This window comes from Electrona antarctica, assembly GCF_951216825.1.
Source record: "Electrona antarctica genome assembly, chromosome: 11".
Lineage (NCBI taxonomy): Eukaryota > Metazoa > Chordata > Actinopteri > Myctophiformes > Myctophidae > Electrona > Electrona antarctica.
The window spans coordinates 34,762,707-34,775,504 of NC_136792.1; the positions used below are offsets into that span (position 1 = coordinate 34,762,707).

Sequence of the window (12,798 nt, forward strand, 5' to 3'; positions counted from 1 at the left end):
ACACACACACACACACACACACACACACACACACACACACACACACACACACACACAGTCTGTATTTAACTGCACAGATGCACCTACACTGTATGTGTGTGTAACTCCAACTCTTCTGGATCAGGGCCCACTTCAACATCTTGAAAGCGTTTGCGGCCCACCCATCTGACCACTTAACAGTTAACACGGTGGCCTTTTGCCTGCCGTGTGACATCACACCTTGTTGGGAGTGGGGCAGATTTAGCTCTTCAAACAGCTTTTATAAAACAAATTCATGGTTTATGGGAATGACAAATTATAACGTAAGTACTATTGTGTTAACATCATTTTAATATCCAGCATTTAAAAATATCTGTCGCCCGACGCCCGGCAATCGTGAAAATGCGGCAAAAATCTTTCAATATATATTCTTTCAGAAGACTTGTTTTTATTTCGATGTCAGGTCTAAATGGGTTAAATAACTATTTTTTAAATGTTTTAAAGCGCATATGTTTTAAAGTGCAAATAACATACATTTTAAAACTGCTTTTTATATTTAATATCATATTGTCTATGTCCCTCAAAGTTATTTCTAATGGTTTGAGCCTCAATCACCACTCTGATATAACCAGGCCTTGTCATTTCTTACTGGACTTTTAAAACAGTTTTAGCTGCAGTACCACAATGTCCTGAGGTGGTGGGGGTGCTGATATGCAGATCATTTAATATTTGAGTCATTATAATACTGACGCTAGATAAAACCAGGCTTGTTTCCATTCCATGCCAGCTTGGAAAATCAACAATGGTGGACATTGTAAACAAAGTGGAAATGCAAATTTGGAACTGAAGACTGAAGAAGAGGAGGAATTATACAAAGTAGGGTGACATTGATGACATCACGATGAGGCCAAAATCAGTTGAGCTGTTCCTGAGAGCAATATCCATTAAAACACCTATATGATATGAAAACCTGATTGTTCAAAATTGGTTATTTGTGGGGATAGAAAACACATATGGGAGCCCCAAAAACACAAAAGAAATTGAAAAAGCTGAATTGTATGTTATAGGTCCTTTAAAATAGTAAAAAACATGGCAAATAAGTTTAGGGGTAAGAGGTAAGGGGTGGATATAGCTGAGAATGTGTGCAGACCATCTCAGACAGTATATGGTGATACTATTTCAATTACCTTGGTGCAGTAAATCCCACCTGAGAATGAAATGGCAAATATTGTAATAAGGAATAAATCCACCAGTGTCAAGACACTGGAGACATTTTCCACTCAAAAGAGGAACGTAACAAGTCCAAGCATCTCTGAAACGGTCTGCGAGTGTGTCGACCAGGATATAAATATATACTATATACTATATATACATGTATGTGCAGTCAGGAATTCCACATTCACCTACTTCCTCAAACCAGAAAAGCTGACACACTGTCTACCCCAGCACACACACACACACACATGTGCGCACGTACACACACACACACACACACGTTACTTACTGCAATATAATGTCAAATGAGCCACAAAGGTTACCACAAGTGCACATACATACCTGCTACAAGTGCACACACACACATCTAAACCAATTGAGTGCTTATTCCACCACTGCACATATAATCTGAGTTCCCAGAAGTTTTATTTTTCGCCACTAGGTGGGCGAGAAAAACTTCTGGGCCAGAGCCCTCGTATCTGTGGACGGGAAGTGAGTCTCGCTCAGAATTTGAGCGGACACTCCGCTGAGGAGCGGAGGGGTGGAGTCGGGAGAAGAGGGGGGGTGGGGGGGTGGAGTCGGGAGAGGAGGGGGCAGGGGGGGTGGAGTCGGGAGAAGAGGGGGCAGGGGGGGTGGAGTCAGGAGCAGAGGGGGGTGGGGGTGGTGGAGTCAGGAGCAGAGGGGGTGGGGGGGTGGAGTCAGGAGCAGAGGGGGTGGGGGGGTGGAGTCAGGAGCAGAGGGGGTGGGGGGTGGAGTCAGGAGCATATAGGGTGGGGGTGGAGTCAGGAGCAGAGGGGGTGGGGGGTGGAGTCGGGAGAAGAGGGGGGGTGGGGGGGTGGAGTCGGGAGAAGAGGGGGCAGGGGGGGTGGAGTCAGGAGCAGAGGGGGGTGGGGGTGGTGGAGTCAGGAGCAGAGGGGGTGGGGGGGTGGAGTCAGGAGCAGAGGGGGTGGGGGGGGTGGAGTCAGGAGCAGAGGGGGCGGGGGGTCGAGTCAGGAGCAGATAGGGTGGGGGTGGAGTCAGGAGCAGAGGGGGTGGAGTTAGGAGCAGAGGGGGGGGGGGGGGGTGGAGTCAGGAGCAGAGGGGGGGTGGAGGGGGCGGGCACATAGGAAGTGGCCCGGCATCTCCAGCCGGGAGATGCTCCGCGCCTCTATGCCCAGAAAAGCACAGGTCTCTTTCATGCTTTAGGACCTTTAAATGGAAGCTATAAAATTTAATTTTGCTTTACCAGCAGAAATAGTCTTACTTTTTTCAAAAAGGCACAGCACCCTGTCTGTTGTAATATCTGACACACACACACACACACACACACACACACACACACACACACACACACACACACACACACACACACACACACACACACACACACACACACACACACACACACACACACACACACACACACACACACACACACACACACACACACACACACACACACACACACACACACACACACACACACACACACACACCTTCCCTACTAGAAGTCTTCCATGTGTGAGCAGTGTGGTTTTCAACAGGATGTGGTTTTCCTTTCTAGAGGGAGAGAGGGTCCCTCTGGGGCAGCCAAGGATGTGTGTGTGTGTGTGTGTGTGTGTGTGTGTGTGTGTGTGTGTGTGTGCATGAGTGGTGTAAGTGTTTACCAAATTGTTTTTTTTTTTTTTTTACTGCACATAACATGGTTATCTTTGTTGTCTTGTTCTTGTGTGGGTGGGTGTTATGTAGCAGCAACTTTGTGTGTGTTGTTCTTGCATAGATTCAATGCATTTTTTTCACTTAACCCCAATGACAAAATAAGAGTGTGTATAAGGCAGGTACCTCTCTGTGAGAGTCTCTGGTGTCTTTCAAAATAAGAGTGTGTATAAGACAGGTACATCTGTGGGAGGTCTCTGGTGTCTTTCAAAATAAGAGTGTGTATAAGACAGGTACCTCTCTGTGGGAGGTCTCTAGAGCGTGTATAAGACAGGTACCTCTCTGTGGGAGGTCTCTAGAGCGTGTATAAGACAGGTACCTCTCTGGGGGAGGTCTCTAGAGCGTGTATAAGACAGGTACCTCTCTGCAGGGGGTGTCTCTGGTCCTGGGGGGGTAGAGGTGGAGGCAGAGCGCGGTGGGAGGGGCGGCTTCTCATCCTCGCCATCTACCAATCAGAGGAAAGGAAATGTAACACCTTGGAATCAATCACAAGAGAGGAATCGAATGTATTCTTATACACTTTATATCACCTTAAAGGCCTAGTAAGTAACTATGTAACAATGTGTTCTGCATAACAAAAACAAGTATATATATACATTTATCACACGGCTTGGCTTGGATTGATTCTGATTGGTCAATCGCTGAATTCAGCGGCGTGATATTTCTTAATAATGACCACTCCACTCTATAACAGACCGTTGCCTAATCAAAGCCTCAGAGCACCTGCTGCTTGGATTTTATGCTGTATCCAACATGACAGCCATGTAAAAACACACACAATGTCATTTGCAGCTAAACATTGCTCTCAAGAATGTTTTTTGAGTGGTGTAAACCACTCCTACAACTGGCTTTGTTGTGCAGAAAAAATGAGCATGGTTGCTATGTTCACCCGGGTGTGATTTCATTACGTCAGACATGATTTTGTTATTCTGTGCAGCAAAAATGAGCATGGTTGCTATGTTCACCCTGTTCACCCGGGTGTGATTTCATTACGTCAGACATGATTTCATTACGTCAGACAGGCTATATTACACCACTCAGTTCACACGGGTGTGATTTTTTAATAAATGTCCGGGCGGAAACGAGCGATCTAAACACAAAGGTTCCGCCTTAGAAAACTTTGGTTCCTACCTAAATAAAATAACAGAAAAAATACTGCGCTGACTGACACAGAGGCAGTTGAAGAGATTTGAAGTGAGAGTAACCGAAAATGTATTTTCTTTGATCAAAATCATAAAATGTTGAAACATGGAGGTTTATAAAATGTTTTATTTATAAAAATAGATCAGAACCCTTGTATCTCCATATATTCAAACGTATGTTTTGTTGTAAATTAATGTGGCCCCACTTCATCATACAAGAGTGTTGGTCCAAAGTGGTGAAAATGGAAGATCTACAAGCTCACATGCTTGCCGATCGGCTATATTCAGTGTCTCTGAAAAACGGTGACGTTGAATTTCCTGAAAAGCCACCGTTCTTTGAGGTTTCCAGCCGACAGAGACAGACCTGAGTAGTCCCTGTCGTCGGTGAGCGGGGTCTCCTCTCTGTCCACTGGGTAGAGCAGCGTGGTCACCAGACCCTGACTGGGCTGCAGGTACAACAGCACCAGCTCCGCTAACATCTTGAAGCGCTTCGGCTGAACCCCCTGAGATGTCTGTGTGAGAGAGAGCGAGAGAGAGAGAGAGAGAGAGAGAGGGGGGGGGGGGGGGGGGGGGGGGGGGGGGGTAGGTAGAGGAGGAGAAGAGAGGGAGAGAGAAAGGGGTGGAGAGAGAGGGTGGAAACAGAGAGAGAGGTAGGTAGAGAGGGGGGGAGAGAGAGCGAAAGAGAGAGGTGGGAGGAGAGGTGGGGGAGAGGCAGAGAGAGAGAGACAGAGAGAGACAGAGAGAGAGAGACACAGAGAGAGAGACACAGAGAGAGAGAGACAGAGAGAGAGAGAGAGACAGAGACAGAGAGAGACAGAGAGAGAGAGAGACAGAGAGAGACAGAGAGAGAGAGAGACAGAGAGAGAGAGAGAGAGAGAGAGAGAGAGAGAGAGAGAGAGAGAGAGAGAGAGAGAGAGAGAGACAGACAGAGAGAGAGAGAGGGAGTTGTGGAAAGACAAAGAGAGAAATTCAAGGTCCAGCTGTTTTTCTCTCATCCTAATTTATACTACAGTAACAGTATATAAATTCACACTGAATATATTCCAGACGTGACGACACAGACCAAACACAGCATGTCAGTGAAACTCCCAGTGGCCCCGCCCAATACATCACACCACTTGTGTTGAACCCCTTAAACCCCCCCAGTCTGAGAGAACTGGACTTCAACTCTACCCAGATCCGACCCGACCCTCCTCACAAATAAAAACAAATAGCAGATCTACAAGTGTTTTGAGCTATAGTAGATCTGCTATTTTTGGCTAATGGCTGGTGTTGAAGTGGTTAAGAAGTAGCAGACAACCCTAACAGCTCTTTATGGACGTTAAGGGTCTGGGTGAACCCCAACATTATCATAAGGAGCATGACAGACACATGCCTCTGATGTGGCAGGCTGGAGGGTGTGTGTGTGTGTGTGTGTGTGTGTGTGTGTGTGTGTGTGTGTGTGTGTGTGTGTGTGTGTGTGTGTGTTGGCGGGCAAGGGGGTTTGTGGGGGGGGGGGCATCACAGCTGTTGGGCAGGGAGCACAAAGACTGCTGTGTGTGTGTGTGTGTATGTGTGTATGTGCGTGGGTGCGTGCGTGCGTGCGTGGGTGCGTGCGTGCGTGCGTGCCTAAGACAGAGTGAGACTGAGCGAGACCAAGAGAGCACTGCTTTCCAGCTGCTACTGGAGCAAATTCAGTTTTCACTCACACTCGTGGTGTGTGTACACGCGTGCATGTGCGTGTGCGTGTGTGTGTGTGTGTGTGTGTGTGTACGTGTACCTGCACAGCCAGAAATCCTTCTTCATCTGGAAGGATTCTGTATGTGTGGACATGCTTCTGAAACCTAGAGAGAGAGAGACATTTATGTTTTATTATATTGTAGTAGGCCTATATTTTAACTGTACATACATTACTTTGTTATGACTGTTTTTCATCCGCACTTGCTTTGACAATGTAAACTCATGTTTGCCCTGCCGCCAATGAAGACCTTTAGAATGAATTGAGAGAGTGAGCGAGAGAGAGACAGACAGAGAGCGAGAAAGAGAGAGAGACCTAGACAGAGAGAGACCTAGAGAGAGAGAGAGAGAGAGAGAGAGAGACCTAGAGAGAGAGAGAGAGAGAGAGAGAGCAAAGAGTGAAAGAGAGACAGTTCCTTCATGGCGAATTCTTCGTCCAAACTCCAAACTGACAAATTCCATGAGAAACAAACCAATTCAGTAGTGAAGGTTCAACCTGTCACTGTCCATCATCAGTATCTGGTTGCTGTCAGGCACAAAGCTTGAAATTTAACTTTGTGTGGGGAAAAGAACCTACAGAACCCAATATTTTCATAAATTAACGCCCTACTTGATCACGCTACAGCATCACACAAATGCATCACAAGTAGCGGATCAGCAAGCGCACGCACACACGCACACACACACACACACACACACACACACACACACACACACACACACACACACACACACACACACACACACACACACACACACACACACACACACACACACACACACACACACACACACACACACACACACACACACACACACACACACACACACACACACACACACACACACACACACACACACAATATGTAAAATTATTATGTTTTGGTAGCCACACAGCCAACCAGTGAAGAAATCGCAGGTTGAGGCTTTAACCTTCTGCTTCTATGAAATGTCCGAGATCATTAGGGTTCTCTGGAAGATTGAACAAGTATTCTATTACTATTTTGACCAATTCAAATACTCTTTAATCTTAGAATATCTAATAACTCAAAATAGGATACAAGCTTACAACGCGTGGCAGATTTCGGTGCGTGCCACGCTTCCATAGAAGACATGCTGACTTGACTTCTATGGAATCCAAATGACCGGGGCCAAGGCGAGAACTATACGTGTTGTATATGTGTACAATGAGCACTAGTCCATCCATAACCAGCCTTCACATACAGTAGGCAAGGTCGAGATGCATCATTTATATTCAAAGATTGGTCCAGAATTACCATAGACCATCAACGACAGACACTGGTTCAACAGTGGGGCAGGATTACAACTGGGGTAACGATTAGAATAAAGCAAATCTGGGAAAGAAAAGCAGCACTACTAATCCTGCTCAATTTAAATGTTTTGAATAAGAAATGAATGATCAGTTCTCAAAGAATCATTTGTTTGCCACTTTGCTTATCTTTCCCTTGGCCAATCTGGAAGGATGTTATCATCAGACCATACAACAAAATGTATAGAAAATGTCTATATAACGTGCGTCACATATTGGTCTCTGCCGGGTGAATATGACCTCATATGTCCAGAAATGTGTTGTTTTTCAGGATCCAAATTCAAAAATAGCAAAAGCAGCAGATCTACAAGCTCAAAACGCAGCACAGACCTTGTATATGTGCTTCCTTTGGTGCTTTTGTGTGACGTTGTAGTATGATCAAGTAGGGCGTTAATTAAGATTTTAATATGGAGATATGGCAACGATATAAATGGACAGGCATGGATTGAGATGCAGAGACCAAGACATGTGTTTTTGATTCTTTAAACAAACAATGTTCCCTATAACTACAATTGCAAATGTCTATCGTTTGCATGAAAGTTTATACTAAGTGAATAAGTAAATTGTATTTCTAAAGCACATGTAAAACAACAGACGTTGACCATAGTGCTGCAGAAGAATATACAAATTGACATAGGATAAAAGCATAGAACTCTCCTCATCTGTCAATCGCACGGCAGACGGAGACAAGAGAGCTCTCACCGAGTCTTTACATCACAATGAAAGCAGTACGTGGATCTTTCCAACTTTGGTAAGTATAATGACAACAATCTGCTTGTTTCAAACCCAATTATAAGACATTGTGTTGACATCTACAGTGCATGAACCTGAGGACTCAAATTTACAGTTCATAGCGTTTCATTAGATGAAAACACAATGAAATTCAAAACTCTGAATAGCAAATGTTTCACTATTTTCATATATTTATATATTAAAGTAAAATTGACTGGACTTTTGCTTGCGACACCGTATTTCTATAATGCTACTTTGACTTAAGTAACAAATCTGCGTACTACTTCCACCCCTGGTGTTTTGTGTAGGTGATTCAGAGTTTCTTGTGCAGTGAGGTGAAGATGATTCTGCTATTCATTCTGATCTCAGGTGAGTTTTACCTATTAGTGCTTATCAAACATGTTCAATTCATAGTTGCTGTTGCGCAGAAACCTCTTATCTTTTTAACTTTTTGGGGGGGGTCATACTTGATCATACTACAGTGTCACACAAAAGCATCAAAAGTAGCAGATAAACAAGCTCGAAGCGGAGCCTTGTAGATCTGCAACTTCTGCTATTTTTGTATTTGAATCCTGAAAAGAAACAGTTTTGGACATATGAGGTTTTCCACCCTCATGTCTGTCAATGACCCCCAAATTTAGAGATAGATGCACAATTAATTGGTCATCATTTCGGTATCTGCAAAATAGCTCTTAAAAATGCAATTTCGGTATCGAACCGATATCAAAATAACATCGGAATTTCATTTTATAATATTTATGTTCAGAGAAACAAAAATGTGTTTGGCCGCGGACACTCAAACCGCTTAATGGGTCCACGGACCCCACTGCTTTAAAAGAAAGCACCATACTGGTGGTGTTGCATGTTAAAGGGGAAAAACACAAATTTTCAACATTTTACTATGTCATTAATATACCTTAGAGCTGTTGTGTGGAAATAATAAAAAGGTCCCCCCATTCTGTGTTTCCTAGAACTGTAAGTATGAAAAAAATCATTAACATGGTGAAACACATCTTGATGACATCATCAAGATGTGTTTCACCATGTTAATGATTTTTTTCAGACCTCAAATTCTAGGAAACACAGAATGGGGGGACTTTTTTATTATTTCCACACAACAGCTGTAAGGTATATTAATGGCATAGTAAAATGTTGAAAATGAGTGGAATGCCCCTTTAAGTCCATTAGCTGTTAGATTTGGAAATAATGATCAGATTGTGCTATTCTTTTTTTAAATATGTTTTATTAAAACTTTCAGATATATAATCTACATGTACAATAATAACAGATCAATAACCTTGCTCCTTCCTTCTATCTTCAGGGTTTGGCATCATGCCTTCGAATTTCTACCATGACTACCATTTTGTTCACCACAAAAAGACCTGGCACGAAGCGCTGGACTACTGCAGAGATCAGGACAGTGGCATGGCCACAGTAGAGGATGAAACCCAGCAGTCCATACTGGAGAAGAGAACACCATCCAACAATAAGCTGGCATGGATGGGATTGCATTTGAACTTGACTTATCTGTGGTGGACAGCAGACCAACAAAGGCAGGCCTTCCAGTATAACAACTGGGAGAACGATCCGACAGGTGGAACGTGCGTGGCAATGAAAAAGAGTGGCTTGTTCAGGACCGTCGATTGTAAGGTTAAACTTCAATTTGTTTGCTTCAATCGTGAGTATTTCAACCACTGTAACTATGCAACAACAACAACAAAGTATGCTCCTTTCTTTTTTTAAATAATACCCAATAATAACTTAACATGAATTATCATCTCCCCCCCCCAACTAGAAGGCGAAAACGAAACAAAATCATACCATCTTGAGACGACACCAATGTGCCTCCATCATTCCAGAAGGTACTGTGAGAAATACTCCACAGGTTTGACTTTAATACAGACTCCAAGTGAGAATAAGGCTGTAAAGAAGGTCTTGAAAGGATTGTCATGGATTGGCTTGAGACAAGGAATTTGGGCATGGCCTTGGCCTACCAACTATAAACCCTTCAGAAAGTGGGCAGATGATAAAACCAATGAAGCACCAGCAACCCATTGTGTGGCAATGGATCTCTCCACAAAACAATGGCATAACGTGCTCTGTCACAGGACACTGCCATTCATCTGCAACGCAGGTGAGAAAACCGTTTTGTTTGTAAGGTAGCCAAGTACATACGTACTTTTACTTTACTTTCATATTTACTGTATACTTTATTTTTACTCTACTCTACCAATTATTTGATTGAACTTTATGTTCTAGTTATTTTTGCTGGTTTAGATTATTTTTACAAACCATACATTTACCACTTGTTTTTATACTTTGGCTATTTGAAAATGGCAGATCTACAAGCACACACACAACTGCTAATTATTAGCCAAAAGTAAAGTAAAAGTGCTTTTACTTTGGCACTGCAAGTGTGTTTTGATGCTAATACTTTTGTAATTTTACTCAAGTCAAATTTTGAATATGGGATTTTTACACTGTGGTATTATTTTTTTCATCACTATGCTTGCCATGATCATCTCAATATTCACTGTACATGTCATGACTGTGTGCCTATGTGTGTGCCTGTGTGTGTGCACGTGTGTGTGTTTGTGTGTGTGTGCATATGTGTGTATGCATGTTCTAAGGGCCACATCGCACTGTGTTGAGGATGCAGATACAGAGTGAGGGTGAATTGACAGATCCAACTCTACTTCTACAGCAGGTAATATCCGGTAATATCCGGTTACTTTTCAGGAAATGGAAAAAAAGAACCTGCGTTCCAAATGTATCCAATGTCGTTATGGTTGCTGCCGGGCAGAAACCTCTTATCTCCATATTCTAACTTGTTGTGTTTTTTTCTTTTCTTATTTAATGTCCGGGCCGAGTTGATCTGATCATACTGCAGCAGCACACAAAAGCATCAAAAGTAGCAGATCCACAAGCTCAGGCTTGTAGATCTGATACTTTTTGTATTTGAATCCTAAAGGTAACAGTTTTGGACTTCCAAAGAAACCAGGTTTCCACCTGACAGAGACGAGATGTTAAAAAACAATAGCCAATATACAAGCTCCCAATACGTCAACAAGCAACAACAGCGCATTGCAATGAGCTTGTAGATCAGTTATTTTTGCCACTTTAGTGTGAGACTAGCACTACGAAGTAGGGCATTAACACATTGATGACTGCCATTGACAAGAATACAAGTCATTTAAGGGTTTTTATTGATTAAGTTAGACTGCGCTCTTCTTCAACCTAGACTGGCTCTAGGTTGCTAGGCGATCGATATGAATGAACCGGAAATGAAAAGTCTGACTCCGCCCGCCTCAATGTAAATAGATTCACTCAAATCTCAGATTATTTTCCCAGATTTTGTTTTTGTTCAAAACGAGCTCTATTCACGGCCCAAACCTAAAGAACCGATGATCTCGGTTACAAAATGTATTTTTCGGGTGAAAGTAAATACGATCACACCGCACTTTACACTGAAAAGGCTGTGGCAGTGGCGGAAGAATTAATTAATTAATACCTGACAGTCAATGTGTTATATATATATATATATTTTTTTTTAAAGAATTGATTAAATCAATAAATTACCAGCTGCATTATTATTATCCGGGTCCGATATAACCGCCTCTGTGTCAGTTTCAGCACAGTAGTTTAGGTAGGAACCAAAATTCTCCAAGGCGGAACTATTGTGTTCTGGACATATTTGCGGTACGCACATACGTCAGCCAATGAGGAAACCAGCTGGACTAGCTTGCAGATCGATTATAGACTCAGCTTGCTATTGCATAGCAGCTGGTAAAAACATAAAACGTTGAAACGGATATATGGATACGAGATTTCTGCACGACAGCTTACATTGGACATTACATTGGACCTGAGCAACCATTGCACATTCTGACTGAAATCCTCAATAATTTATTTTGTATTTTTAATAATATGCCAATGTATTATTCTATTCTGCCTCACAGTTGCATGTGGCTCTTGGGAAACAGGCGACTGAATTCAAACTACGCTGGACCAGCCCACCAAAAAAGGAGGCTAAGAAAGGAAAAGTGAATCCATGGATAAGCTCTGATGCAGCGTGACGGCAAGTCCTGGGTTCCATTCCTGAGGCCAACAGACCTTTGCTGCGCATCACTTCCCAACTATTTCCTGTCAATATGCTGTACTATCGAGACATAGGAATACAATAAATAAATATCTTTTAAAAAATAAATCGCCCCAATTATCTACATTGGCCATCGTCTTCAGTTTAAAAGTGCTTTATTTATAAAACATGTGTTTCATACACATCCAACCAAATTAAGTCTAGTTATTAGTTACAGCTTGAACAAAAACCAGATGTAGGCCTGATGTAGAGAATCAACTGCATACAGACACACACTCACACACCTGCCCTGTCTGGAGTCATTTCTCTCCAAAAGCCCTCACATATGATGTAATAGGATTAAACATTATTGTGATTATTGTAAGCTCACATGCTCAATTTTCCATATCTCTGATTTGCAGAACGCGGGACAGACAGCGATTTCGGGACTGTCCCGTGAGATGTGGGACGGGTGGTCAGCCCACCAATTTGCCAAAATCAGTTGAAAACCCCTGATAGAAAGAGGTGGATTTATAGGTGGTCCAGGGATGGAACTATTAACTGTTTTTCAAAGCAATTCACCACAATTTTATGTATTTGATGTATGTAATTTACAATACCATGTTTTTTGTTCTTGTTTACTGTAACCGCTCTGGATTAAGAGCGTCTGCTAAATGCCTAAATTGTAAATTGCAATTCGATTCAAAGCGTCATGACTCACAATAGGCTCAGTATAATCGTGATTAAAATTTTACTTACATCCAAAGAAAACTTAATTTGTTTGCATAATTGGCTATACTATATATATATATGAGGGACACTCAGATTAATAAGGTTTTAATAATCTAAAATCCCAGGCGATATCTAGTCTCATAACACGATATTGACATAATGTTTATATATCGCCCAGC

At 42.6% G+C, this 12,798-nt stretch overlaps 1 protein-coding gene across 1 annotated transcript in view; it reads right to left on the reverse strand.

The window, feature by feature from the left end:
- Window positions 1–12,798, reverse strand: part of inppl1a (inositol polyphosphate phosphatase-like 1a) — a 53,428-nt gene that overhangs the window by 29,687 nt on the left and 10,943 nt on the right. The window contains exons 2-4 of the mRNA XM_079514571.1: window positions 5,791–5,854; window positions 4,396–4,543; window positions 3,250–3,334 (exon numbers count right to left, since the gene is read on the reverse strand). Coding sequence (XP_079370697.1) covers window positions 3,250–3,334; window positions 4,396–4,543; window positions 5,791–5,854 — 297 coding nt within the window. The remainder of the gene's footprint in view (window positions 1–3,249; window positions 3,335–4,395; window positions 4,544–5,790; window positions 5,855–12,798) is intronic.